Source organism: Colossoma macropomum, unplaced genomic scaffold (genome assembly GCF_904425465.1).
Source record: "Colossoma macropomum unplaced genomic scaffold, Colossoma_macropomum, whole genome shotgun sequence".
NCBI lineage: Eukaryota > Metazoa > Chordata > Actinopteri > Characiformes > Serrasalmidae > Colossoma > Colossoma macropomum.
This window is the reverse complement of record NW_023494888.1, coordinates 23,309-37,312: the sequence shown is the minus strand read 5'-3', so window position 1 is coordinate 37,312 and position 14,004 is coordinate 23,309. Positions and strand designations below refer to the sequence as shown.

At 39.3% G+C, this 14,004-nt stretch overlaps 1 protein-coding gene across 2 annotated transcripts in view; it reads left to right on the top strand.

Moving 5' to 3' along the window:
• Positions 1-14,004, top strand: part of LOC118800403 — a 50,102-nt gene that overhangs the window by 15,602 nt on the left and 20,496 nt on the right. For both annotated transcript variants that reach the window (XM_036560612.1, XM_036560613.1), the window contains exon 3: positions 10,505-10,564. In XM_036560612.1, the coding sequence (XP_036416505.1) occupies positions 10,507-10,564 (58 nt within the window). In that variant the 5' untranslated portion in view covers positions 10,505-10,506. The remainder of the gene's footprint in view (positions 1-10,504; positions 10,565-14,004) is intronic.

Genomic DNA, 14,004 nt, shown 5'->3' with positions numbered 1-14,004 from the left:
AGGACATTAGCGCATTTGGAAATTGTATGTACCTGAAATTGTGTTTGGCCCACCCACTTATTCACAGGCCAATTCTGCCACTTGGTCAAACAATAGGCTACAGCTTGTCACAGACTGCAGTTGTTTTGGTGATAATGGTTTTACTGAGTAAACTCACCACCACACAGCGCTGGGGAAGCATCACATGACAGATTGGACACAGAACAGCTATAGCTGTAATGCTGGGTTTGCGAAACAGACACACACGGATAAAAATAAACCCGGAATATTTATTCAGACGGAGGTAAACAGGGTTAGCACCAGACCAGGCCAATAACCAGAATAAGCAGACGAAATACAGAGGCATAGGTGAAAGCGAGGTCGAAAAAACAGGCGAGGGGCGTAACCAGAGAAAGCACATATACCAAAACAACAAAGCCAAAACAGAAGCGAGAAAAAAACGGGAAAAAACAAGCAAGGTCAAACACAGAGCAGCAATCAGAAAAAACAAACGGCTTGGTATGCACAGACTAAGTAAGGGCAATAAGTAAAGCGTGACAACAGCACATACAGGTTCATCCTAAGTTCAGGATATGTGGTAACACTTTACATTAAGGGTCGCTAATCAATCATTAATTATATAATAATCAGCTATTAGTTTCCCATTATTTAGTTATTAGTTAACTCTTCATTAAGCATTAGCTATTACTTAGTAATTGATTAAGCACTTATCCATTAGTAATTAAGTACACTGTTAGTTGATAAGTTAGTTTGTGGCTTACTTACTCATTATATGTGTGCTAATTGCTGCTTATTACATTGTTAATTAACTAATAAGTATTTTTCTTCATATAAAGAAGTAACGTGATAACTTACTAGCCCTTATGTGTTAATCCCGCTAATTATCTGTTAATTAACTTTCCATCACCTCCATATATTCAGTTGCTTCACTTTTCTCACTTTGGTTCATTAAAGATGCTTATGGTCACATCTGACCTTAAGATGAGCGCACACAAATTCATGGACGGTTTTGTTATTCATCACGTTCATCTTGGCATATCTGTACTCATATCTGGTAGGAATGCATGTAAATTTGGGCATAAATGCTGGATATGTGGCTAATTAACCAAAACTATTATCAACATGATCTGTAATTGCACTGAAGCTGATTTATCATTTATGGTCAAATCTCCACTTGTTTCCACATCGTACAAAATTGTTATGAATCAGACACAGAGCAGTTCATACCGTATAAAAGGCAAAAAAAAAAGATGTTCTTTTTTTTACGTAACTTTGATGATTAATGGCCATTAGATCTTTACATTTTGACCATTAATTACTTCTTAAATTCCTCTTACTAAACCATTAATTACTGCTTTTGTGTCCCTCCAAGTAAAGTGACAACACAAAAGCAGTAATTAATGGTTAAGTAAGAGGAATTTAAGAAGTAATTAATGGTCAAAATTTAAAAGATCTAATGGCCATGGGCCCTTTTCACAAAGAGTTGCGAATTAGCAGTGAACTACTATGCTCAAATACTGAGCTACAACAGACATTTTTGTGCACTATCATGACAAACAGTGAGAATAGGGAGTGAATGGAAGCACTGATTTAACTGTAAACACAGCTACAATGCTGTGTGTGGTGTAGCCCTGCTTACTTCTGCTGCAGCTGCTTACATCAAGCAGTGCCTCTGTAGTTGAACAACATGCCAGCGATTTCTGTAATATTTCTGTTTTCAAAAGAAATTAAAGTTCTTCTGTGTAGTATGAATTTGGTAGACGTTGTTTAGCTGTAGCAAGGTTAGCTAGCAACGCTAGAAGCCATTTCTAACTGTAGCTGTATTCCCAAAATAAGGAAGCTACCTTTCTTTAGCTGCTGGCACCAGCTGGAGCAGGTTCTGTGACACATTTAGCTACAGGATGGCTGTGATGACTTCTGACATAAACGCAAACAAAAACTTTTACATGTAAAGTCTATTTTACAGACCTCGTTTAAACTGTATTAGCTTACGGAAGGCTAGCAGGCTACAGTCGCTAATTAGCTAGCCTACCATTAGCAGTTTGAGGAGCTCCAGCTTCATATGAGCAGCACACTTTAAAGCTAAGTTAGCTCTAACGCTAGCTATGTTAACGATCTGCCAAACAGCATTATTCTTATAGTTTCATGGCAATTTTTGAAGCAGCACTTCAGAAAACATCCACCTTTCACTGCTCAACCAAAAACAAGACTCCTAGCTGAAAAAAACATCTGAAAAAGCTGCTTCATGTTAGCCGGGCTAGTTTGGTTAGCAGTAGCTTCTAGCCAGTATAGCTAGCTTAATATAAACAGAGTCTATAACTTTCATGCTACATATAAAAGCTCTTCTTTCTTTTGAAAACAGAAGATTACCGAATCGCTAGCGTGTTGTACAAAGACACAGAGACGGCTTGATGTGAAGCAGCTGCAGCAGAACTGCAGTAAAAACAACACACAGCGTCTCAGCTCTGTTTACAGTTCAATCAGCGCCTCCGTCCACTTCTTACTCTCGCTGTCACAGCCGAGCAGGAACACTAAAATACAGCTGCTGTAGCTCCGTGTTTGAGCATTACAGTTGACTACTAAACACTCTGAGAGCGTCTGCAGTAGCTATATGGAGAGGAAGTGAGTTTTACCCTGCTAATGCTTAAACCGGAAGTAATCACGAATCTTGTGTAAAGGGCCCATTAATCATCAAAGTCGCGAAAAAGAACACTTGTTTGCCTTTTATAAGGTATGAACTGCTCTGCGTCTGATTCAGTTTTGTACAATGTGGAAACAAGTGGAGATTTGAGCATAAATGATAAATCAGCTTCAGTGCATGAAACCAGCCTACCAGCACCTCATTTACATATCATTTACATGAAGCACACACTAATTCATGCAGATGTTTCAGTAGCCAGCCAATAAAACGGCAGTGTTTGGCATGAAAGCTAATGGCCGTGCTCGTGGGTGGAGTTTTATGTACAGCAGTGAGTGCACTCCTCCCCTGCTGACCAAACTTAATAGTATTAAAATGAAAACAACTGGAAAAAATAAAATGTGAAATAAAAACAAAATACTCTGTGTTGTTAACATAGTAGAGTGATTGTTTAGTGTAATTAATTCCCTAAAATAAACGCTGTATTATTGCAGTGTCTGACCGAAGCTGTGTTTGTGAGTCAGTAGTATGAAACAAAAGCACAGTGTAATGTGTCTTTAAATGGAACATGAAATAGTTGCAGCACTTGTTTATATCAATGTGCATGTAAATTAAGTACATCCACTTTTGTACTGGACTGTCATGCACACAAATTAGTATTATTGAAATTTTCTATTGTTCTTATTTTTGCAATTACAGATTATGTTGATAATAGTTTTGGTTAATTAGCCACATATCCAGCTTTTATGCCCAAATTTACATGCACTCCTACCAGATATGAGTACAGATATGCCAAGATGAACGTGATGAATAACAAAACCGTCCATGAATTTGTGTGCGCTCATCTTACGGTCAGATGTGACCATAAGCATCTTTAATGAACCAAAGTGAGAAAAGTGAAGCAACTGAATATATGGAGGTGATGGAAAGTTAATTAACAGATAATTAGCGGGATTAACACATAAGGGCTAGTAAGTTATCACGTTACTTCTTTATATGAAGAAAAATACTTATTAGTTAATTAACAATGTAATAAGCAGCAATCAGCACACAGATAATGAGTAAGTAAGCCACAAACTAACTTATCAACTAACAGTGTACTTAATTACTAATTGATAAGTGCTTAATCAATTACTAAGTAATAGCTAATGCTTAATGAAGAGTTAACTAATAACTAAATAATGGGAAACTAATAGCTGATTATTATATAATTAATGATTGATTAGCGACCCTTAATGTAAAGTGTTACCAGATATGTTTAGATTTTTATATTCAAACTTACAGTGCTTGTATAGTTTTAACAGAATACAAGTTTTTCAAATATCAATTTTGATAAATTTGGTTTTACTGGTTTGGTATCAGCTAACAAACTCTTCTCAAACTCTCTGAGCCAAAAGGTATGAGTGAGGTGGACACTGGCTTCCTATTTAGCTTCTTATTCAAAGTTTTCATTCCACCTTAAATGGTGCCAAACATAACATTTGAAAAAGAACAGGACAATAAGAAGCTAACTTCATGTTTTGGATGCTGTGTGCAAATGAACCGATAGGGCCCACGAGCACCTGTAGCCCCAGGGCTCACATGCAGGTTAAATCAACTCTCATGATCTGTAAGAGATATTCTGAAGCAGTTGAAGAGGAGACTGTGTGTAATTATCTAAATTACCTTTTATATTGTTAAATTACACTGTGTAGAATAGCAGTGCTTTGTTGTCACACAACACTAGTGTGTCTGTACAGCCATCACATTAATCCTGACTGTCTTTTCAAACTACTGAACAGAAAACATTGTTGAGCTCATTGAAGCCCCACTCAGAGTTCACTGCAGCTGGTTTTCAGTAGTGCTAAAGCAGATTTGTAGGGCTTACAGTTAATAACATGGTCACTAAAACACACCAAGTGTGTCCTTGTATGTATCAGTTTTGGAGTAAGTAATCCCATAATTCTGTTCAGTGGATCATGTTTTATCACATTTTATCACTATCAGAACAAAACAAACAATCAAAACAAAATCTCCAAAAAAGTAAACAATGACAAAAATAAATGCAAGGTTTCTGTGCAACTAAACAACTGACCACACAGCATCACTGACCTAGCTACTGACCGCACAGCAATAAGGATCCAACGACTGATCACACAGTAACACTGATCTAACTACTGACCACACAGTAACACTGATCAAACTACTGACCACAAAGCACTGAAACAAGTGATTAAACAGCACTGCAGACTAAACTAAAATATATATTTTGGTGGAACTCTGAAGAGGTACACAGTTTTTTGTGGAAAAGCAGAGTTCTCTCTCTCTCTCTCTCTCTCTCTCAATTTCCCTCTCTCATGTTTTTGTCTGATAAAATGTAGATGGAGATGAAATGTGCATTTTCAGTAATGGACCTGAGCTGAACTATGAACAATATAACAAACCCCTGAAACATGTACCCACAATTCTCTATTCTTAATGCTATCAATATAGTCATGCAGGATTTCTCTTCATGTATGAACAAAACATTAGAAACTACTAGGGGTGCGGGAAAAAATCGATTCTTGACGTGAACAATTCTGAATGGATTCATAAGTGTCAAAAATCGATTTTCTAATTATTTAATTTATAATGTAATGTTGACAGAACGCAAAAGGTGGAACCTGGAAGTGGGTAAGTGCAGCGCCCGGACAGTCTGTGGCGGCACATAACAAAAACACTACTGGGTGAGTGAGAAATCTGACCGGCTCCCTCTGCATTAAAGCCAGGTTAGGTCAGGAGTCACAACACAAATGGTAAGAAGAGACATTTTGTCCTTTCAACAAAAATCAAGCCAGCTTGGGAGCCTCAACATTTAATATCCATTATGTCTCATTATGTCCTAGTATAGGCTAAACAATATAAACGAGAGCGCAGATTTACTTTGCTCTGCTTTAAGCTTTAGCCATAGCCGCTTTCCTCCCAAGTTTTGAAGAAAACTTTTCTTCAGAAGTAGATCAGTATCTTGTAAAATGTCTCTCAGCGTTCTGCTGTTTTATGAGGCTGTAGACGCTTCTCATTCTCCAGCTTCTTGTTTGAATTTTCCTGTTCCACCTTAAATTCTGACCGAGGCACCGAATGTAAATGTGGCACCATTTAAGGTGGAACGGGAAAATTTGAAAGAGAAGCGACTTCAGCTTCGCAACTGTTTAGAGCTAGTGTCTCTCGTTGCAGATTTAACGTACCAGGAAACCAACTGCGCTGCTTATAAATGAGAATAATGCATCATTGCTATGTGACCTGCAGTCTGCATGCCAATTCTCAGTCGTTACGAAACAGGGCTTTTGCGCTATGTTGCACACGCCCCGTCTCGAAGACACTTTACTGACACAGCGACCCCAAAGAGAGCAAAACCAAAGTTATAAAATCACTAAAGAAAATGGGTATGACAGCTGTAACGTGCTGTGTGGTCATCCATTACCACTGGATCTTATTTCACCGTAACTGCGCATTTTATCGCAGATGAGTGGCAGCAGCGTCTCCAAACAAGAGCAGTGAATGAGAGCCTTCCAGTTCACTTGCCACATCACTTCCATTTGTTTTATTAATTAAAGATATTGGAAGTAAATTCACTATGGATCATTACAAATACTTTGGTTTAAAAGTACCTCACACAGTGAGAAAATAGAGATGCATCGATAATCGTTTTATAATCGCATCGCAGCCTCTGAATCGTCATCGAATCGAATCGTGAGGTGCCTAGAGATTCCTACCCCTAGAAACTACACAGGAAAAACAATACATCCTCTACAACTCGTACAAAGTGCAGCAGGGCAGATCTTTACAAAAACAAAAGGAGAGCTTATGTAAACCAAGTTTTGAAAGCACTCCACTTTCTAAAGTTATTCTGAAGCTATTTTACTAGTTTTTAAAGCTCTAAATGGCCTTAAACACCTGAGTACCTGTGTATTGTCTGATTACATTCCAACATGTGATCGTAGATTTGCCTTCTGCACATACCTTGTGTAAAATACAGAAAATGTGGAGAGACTCTTTCTGACATTCTGCTCCTAAACTTTAGAACTCAGCTCCACCTTTTGTTAGACAGTCAAGCTCAGTACACTCTTCTAAAGGGAACATGTTTTGCTTTTCAGGTTTTTGTCTTTCCTTTAGAAGCCTTGCTGGAATTCCAGCCCTTATCTCTGTTATAAGGTGGCGTCATCTCAACACAATCCTTATTGCCCACCTACCAGCAAACTTGGCACACCCTCACACTACTCACAGAGAGCTAAAAAAGTAAATGCTTCCCACTCTGAAACGTCCTGCTCCAGTTAGTCTTGCGAAGGTAGATTGGTTCCAGTTCCGGTGTGCGCTGTAGAAAGGTCGCAATGGTGAGAGCTTCGGGTAAATTCTACAGTTTTTTGTGTTTTGTTGTCTTATTTCTTAGTGTTTTGGCACACACCACATTTGGGATCATTCAATATGACCGATAAACCCTGGCGGAGCAGGAAGAAGCGCAAGAGGGGCAGATGCGCAAGGATATTATGCAAGACTAGGAAACGGTGCTTCAACCCTCTGCTTCCTTCTGCTCGCAAATGTTCAATCACTGGAGAACAAAATCGACAAGCTGAACATGGATCAAATTTCAGCGTGACATCGAGAGCTGCTACGTTTTACTGTTCACAGAGACGTGGCTCTCCGCAGCAATACCAAACAAAGGCATCACACCGGCCGGCTTCTCCATCTACCGTCAGGACAGAACTCTGGACCCAGATAAGGGCAGAGGCGGCGGGGTGTGTGTTATGGTGAACTTTCGATGGGGAACAGATGTAGCGGTTCTAGCCAGTCACTGCCCTTCAGACATTGAACTCATTACAGTCAAAGTTTGACCTTTTTTTCTGCCCAGAAACCAAAGCTCAGCCATCCTCACTATGGTCTACATCCCTTCTCAGGCAGATAAGTCACGTGCATTGGAAGTTTTGTACGGTACCATTAGTGGGCTTGAGAACATTCACCCTGAGGCTGATTTTATTAACAGGGCAAACTTGAAGGTTCTGCCCAAATACTATCAGCACATTAAATTCCCCACCTGAGGAGAAGAGACTATTGACCACTACTACACTGCACTCAAGAACAGCTACAAACCTGCCTTTGGCAAAGCTGATCACACCTCCATTCTTCTCCTGCTCGCATACAAACACTTAAACAGGTGAAACCAGTTCTCAGATCAGTCTATCAGTGGAGTGAGGAGGCCATCTTCACACTTTAGGACTGCTTTGAATCAACGGACTAAAAGATGTTTCATGAAGCAGCTGGGCACTGACATCAATGAATACACTGACTCCATCACAATCTACATCAAAAAATGCACTGATGGCATTGTTTCAAACAAAAAGTGTCAGAACATTTCCCAACCAGAAACCCTGGATCAATGCTGAGGTTCGAGCCAAACTAAGAGCTTGAGCCACTGCCTACAACTGGTGAATTGGCTAGCTACAAGAAGGCCAGACATGACCTTCAGGCTGGCCAAAAGGAACTACAGGGACAATCTAACTACCTCAGCTCTGATGTCAGACGTATGTGGAGTGGACTATGCACTATCACTGACTACAAAGGAGGTGTGATCTGTGATCAGGGCTTGTCCTCCTCACTTGCAGATTAGCTAAATGCACATTATACTTGTTTTAAGGCAAATAATACCTCCCCTGCTGAAAAACTCCCAGTAGATCAGAAACCTCTCTATAACCTCTCCTTAAGACTGTCAGTGGTTCCCACGTGCTTTAAAGGAAACCATAATTGTTCCAGTCCCCAAGAAACTGGCTATCACCTGCCTGAATGACTACCGCCCTGTTGCACTGACATCAACAGTCATGAAGTGCCTCGAGCAGCTGGTCAAAGCTCACATCTACTCAACACTTCGAGCCACCATGGACCCTCACCAATTTGCATACCGCTCCAACAGATCCACAGACAACGCCATTGCACTAACAATACACACTGCTCTCACACACCTGGACAGAAAGAACACATATGAAGTGGAGAGAGTCAGCAGTGTGAAGTTTCTCAGCGTACACCTCACTGATGACCTCACCTGGTCCCTCCACACCAGCACTATTGTGAGATCTGCCCGTCAGCATCTCTTCTTCCTGAGTAGGCTCAGCAAGTTTGGTCTGCCTGCTCAGATCTTCACCAACTTCTACAGATGCATCATAGAGAGCTTCCTCACGGGCTGCATCACTGTCTGGTACAGCAGCTGCACCGCCTGCGACCGCAAGGCCCTTAAAGGAGTAGTGAGGACAGCAGAAGCCATCATAGGCAACAGACTACCAGCCTTACAGGACATCTACCAGTCCCGCTGCCTCAGGAAGAGCAAAAAGATCCGGTCAGACAGCGTCACCCAGCACACGGCCTGTTCACCATCCTGCCATCAGGCAGGAGATTCCACAGCATACAGGCCAGAACAACCCAGTTAATGAACAGTTTCTACCCACAGGCTGTCAGGCTTCTGAACAAGCTGTGAAGCTGTGGGTCCTTCGCCAACTACCTTTTCGCTCTGTCATTTTGATAGTATTATTTATTATATCATATCTCTGCTACAGACAATAAAACTATGCTACTTTAAAATGTATATATAGTTCTCAGATTATCCCTTGTTTTATATTTGTATACAGCAGAGAGTTTTTCTTACATGGGTCCCTCCTGTCTCTGTATTTTGTGTAAATTTCAGTTTTAGCATTTTCTTTTTGTATTTTTACTTTGTTTTGTCTGCACTGTTTTTAGTGTGTATATAATGCTGCCCTGCTGTAGAGTGATTACCTGAGCCTCACCACAAGCATTTCAATGCATGAATGTCCTGACATGCTGTGCAAATGACAAACTTGAAACTTGAACTCTGCCAACTTTTTCTACCTGACTTTGAGGATCAGCTCTAACTGATACGGCAGAACCGACACCATTGTAAGAACAGCCACAGCGGAGTGAGGGTGGAACTAGTCACAGGATGCTGCTCTGGCAGTTGATCAGTCAGAACCGAGTGGGCAAGTTGACCAATCAGAGCACAGTAGACTTATAGGGAGGCAGGACTTAAAGACACAGGAGCTCAAACAGAGCATAAAATTGCTTGCCCTTTCACAAAACACAAAACAACACTCTGTGGTTGGTTTTTGTTGCATGTCAGTGAAATCACCCTTTCCTATCAAAGAAGGCAGTTCTTGGACATGTTCAGATATGAAATGTACCAGACTCTCCAAAGATGGTTAAGGGTCTGGCTTTTTGAGATTAGGACTTTATTAACCCCTAAACCTCAGTGATGCAGCAATACTGTCCATTCCTTCAGATCATTCCTTCTGAGCTCTTCCAGATACATGTAGAAAGTTTAAAAGAGTTTCTCAGTTTAAAAGCCTGAACTGGATTGCTGTTGATGACTTGCCTGTAATGAAGACACGTACTTTGCACATTGTAAGGTTTACAGGTATGACTGTGTGTGTATGTGTGTGCATGAGTGAGTGATGGTAGGAATGCATGTTTTATGTTATATTTTATATTATTTTATTTTATTTATTTTATTTACTACATGTAAATGTCTGTCAGATACTGTGCACTGTGAGGTCATGTAACCAAAACCAAATTTCTTGTATGTGTAAGCAAACCTGGTCAATATAGCTTGATTCCGATTCTGATGAACCTGTCTGAGAGAATATTGAAAGTGTGTGTCAAGGCAGAGTATCCACACACTCTCTAAGATCGGCTTATCAGACAATTATGTAAACAGGTGTTTTTTTGAGAGTTTGAGGAACATAAGTGAGTATCTACATGTACAGTCTGCCTTTTAAAACAACTGTGAAGGTCCACTTTATAAAAGTGAAAGGATGAAACACGTGCTAAAGTCTGTGTAACCATGTCTTCCAGGAATGAAGTTTCTTTGTGTGGGAATACTGATTTTCTCTGGCTTTATGGAGACCATGTCAGGTAAGTATGTGTGTGTGTGAGAGAGAGAGAGTGAGAGACCCAGAGGAGACAGATAGAGACAGAGACACATGGAGAATCAGACTAAGAGAAGTGATAAAGTTAACTTTATGTACAATAATCATAAAAATATTACTAACATGCTGAGTTCACTGTGTAGTCTCTTTTCCATATGCATTGTAAGGAGGGGTGGGTTGATGGATATGCAATCACTGTATGACTTTCAACACAATATAGTTACAAAACTGTATGATAATAAAAAAATATTAATTATTTATAACTTAAATTCATCCATGATTCCTGCCTTTTATGCATGGGTAAGTACATAAGAGAAAATAAAAGCTCACGTATAATTGACAACATTTATGTCACTTTAATAAAGGTGGAAAGTATAATATAGAATTGATATTTTTTGTATGGTTAAAGCCCCCCCCCACAGCGTATGTCATTTGAAAAAAACTTGATGCAGGTGAACATATAATGCAATTAGGTGCACAACTCTTCATATTTTTACCTAAGCTGTACTTCTGTAATCCATCTGTAACAGTGAATATACATCACAATTAGTTACACGGGGCCACTTTTCTCATTATTTCATGATAAACTAAGGAGATAAAAGTTATGGAGTTGCTTCAGACTTGGTAGCTGTTCATGAGAGCTCTCAATATGCAGTCCAAAGAGGTGTTGATGCAAGTGAAGGGGGCCATCATTATGCTGAAAAAAATAAAACAAACTTATCAAAGAGAGAGGAGGATTTTTAGGAGTGGCCAATTTGGTACATTCTTATAAAGAAGGAATGCACTGGCAAGCTCAGCAACACCAAAAGGCCTGGAAGACCATGGAATACAGCTTCACAACATCTAGTCAAGTCAGGGACATTCTAGAGGATGTTGGCATATCATTGTCAAAGTCTACAATTAAGAGACGCCTTCATGTATGTAAATACAGAGAGTTTACCTCAAGATGCAAACCACTGATAACACTCAAGAACTGAAAGGCTAGAAAACATCTAAAAAAGCCTACTCAGTTCTGGAACAAGATTCTTTGGACAGATGAAACCAAGATGAACTTGTTCCAGAATGATGATAAAGGAAGAGTATGATCTGAAGCATACCACATCATCTGTGAAACCTGGTGTAGGTAGTGTTCTGGCAGGAGCATGTATGGCTGCCAATGGAACTGGGTCACCAGTGTTTACTGATGATCAGATTGCTGATAGAAGTAGGAGGATGAATTCTGAAGTGTATAGATAGCTTCTGCTCAGATTCAGTCAATTGTTGCAAAACTGAGAGGATGGTGCTTCACAGTACAGATGGGTAATGACCCAAAACACACTGTGAAAGAAATCCAAGAGCTTCAGAAGGCAGAGAAATGTAATGTTTAAAATGGTGTCAGTCACCTGATCTCAACCCAACTGAGCATGCTTTTCACTTACTGAAGAAAAAAATGAAGGCAAAAGACCCACAAGAAAGAAGCAACTGAAGGTGACTGCATTAAAGACCTGGCAAAGCATCTCAAGGGAGGAAACTCAGCGTTTGGTGACATCCATGGATTCCAGACTTCAGGCAGTCACTGACTGCAAAGATTGTAAAAATAATCCTTGTATTTATAATTATATTAGCTTCTCTAATTACTTTTGAGCCCGGTTGTAATATGGTTGTAATACCTAAAGAGTGCAATATTCTTGCTAAACCCCTAAAAGCTGACAGTCTACACTTCAATAATATTTTGACTGCTGATATCCATTGTGGTGGTGTACAGAGGCAATCGTAAAAATTGTGTCACTGTCCACATACTTATGGACCTGACTTTATGTATTGTTTTATCTTTGTCTGGTCACATTCTGAACAAATAAGTCATGAGAGTCAGTGTGTTGACTACAACATGAAGCAGAGCAAAATCAGCATTATATGACCTTGAACAAATTGCTGTCTTAAAGTGGCAAAAACTTCACATTATTGCAAAATACCATTGATGTGTTCAGTCAGATTTGTGTATTGTGTATGTTATTATGGCTTTGAACAGTGTGCCTCAGCCACACTTTAAAATCGAACATGCCTCAGCCACACTTTAAAATCAATTTCCATTCTATAATTGCTGATTTAGACATCAGATGGTAAAAAAATTAATGTCTAACAGGGTATTCTAATGGCAGAGATAAAGGATTAACAATGTAAAACCATAACCAAAATTATATAAACAGAAAACTATGCACTGTTATATGACAAGTCCAGATATCATGACCAAAGTTTAGGAAATTGTTTTATTTACGTACAAGTACACTTGGTTGGGCAGAAGAGAACCTGCTATGCTTAGCTCTCCTCTTGTTTTCTCCCTCTCTCCTCCAGTCCTAAAGTTTAATGTCCAGTCATCTCTTTTCCTCTCCCCTGCCATCCAGTCATCTCCTATTTCCTTTCTGTTCCTCTTGTTCATGGTAACTCACTGTGAATGAAAGCAGAATAACAAAAAAATAAAACTGCGCTTTAATCAAACACTAATAATGCTATTTATCATGAGCAAGTACAGCTGTGCGAGTATTATAGAAACATGTAATAAATAAACGCTACTACCGTCTACGTTACACATGCACCGTTACAATGATTACCACTTTTTCAGAGACTTCATGTTGGATTTCTAACACGTATAACATAAAGACATTGATGTCAGTTGAATACAAAAATTACCACTGTTGGTCGCTGCGTGAATGTGTGGCTAATTAGCTTTCTGGCTAACTTAGTTATGATAGCTAATGTAATGGACTTCTTATTGATTAGCACTCACAAATTTTCACCAAAATGGTTTTCACTTCATACAACTACTGACAATTTTTAGAACAAATATTGTTTAGTACTGCATTTACAGTTCCAGTGCAAAATGATGTATTAACATCAACATTACCTTTTCATGAAAGTCAGAGACGTTATAAAGACTTTGCTGAAGTACAGTGCTGGTATGGTGGTACAGTGTAACAATAATAAGTGTCCCATCAACTGATGGTTACGCTGACGGATCCTAACATTATGCCAAGCTAGTGAGTGGAATATTATTATTTATATTTGTAACACCCTCTACTCCTGATCTCTGCACTGGGGTTAAGGTGAGTTCTTTGATTTCTAAATAATATTTAACTAAAAAGCTTTGTAGGCCACATAGGGTTTTACTCACTCTGCTCTGCTTATATTAAAACGCTTCTTGCCGCAGCACTTTTTTTTAAAACATTGAGTCGCTTTAGCAGAAAATATGAACCTATATCATCTAGAAGATGAACATTAGAATCCTTCATTTCTTCAAGTATGTAGTTGGTTTCAGCGTTGCTCCAAAAGTGTTTTGTTGGTGCTGTGGATGCTGTGTTAAATGTTTTTACGCATGCACAGAATGAGGACTCTGAATGAAATCCAAGAAAAAGTACACATGCACTGTGAAATCCAATCACTGTGTGAAAA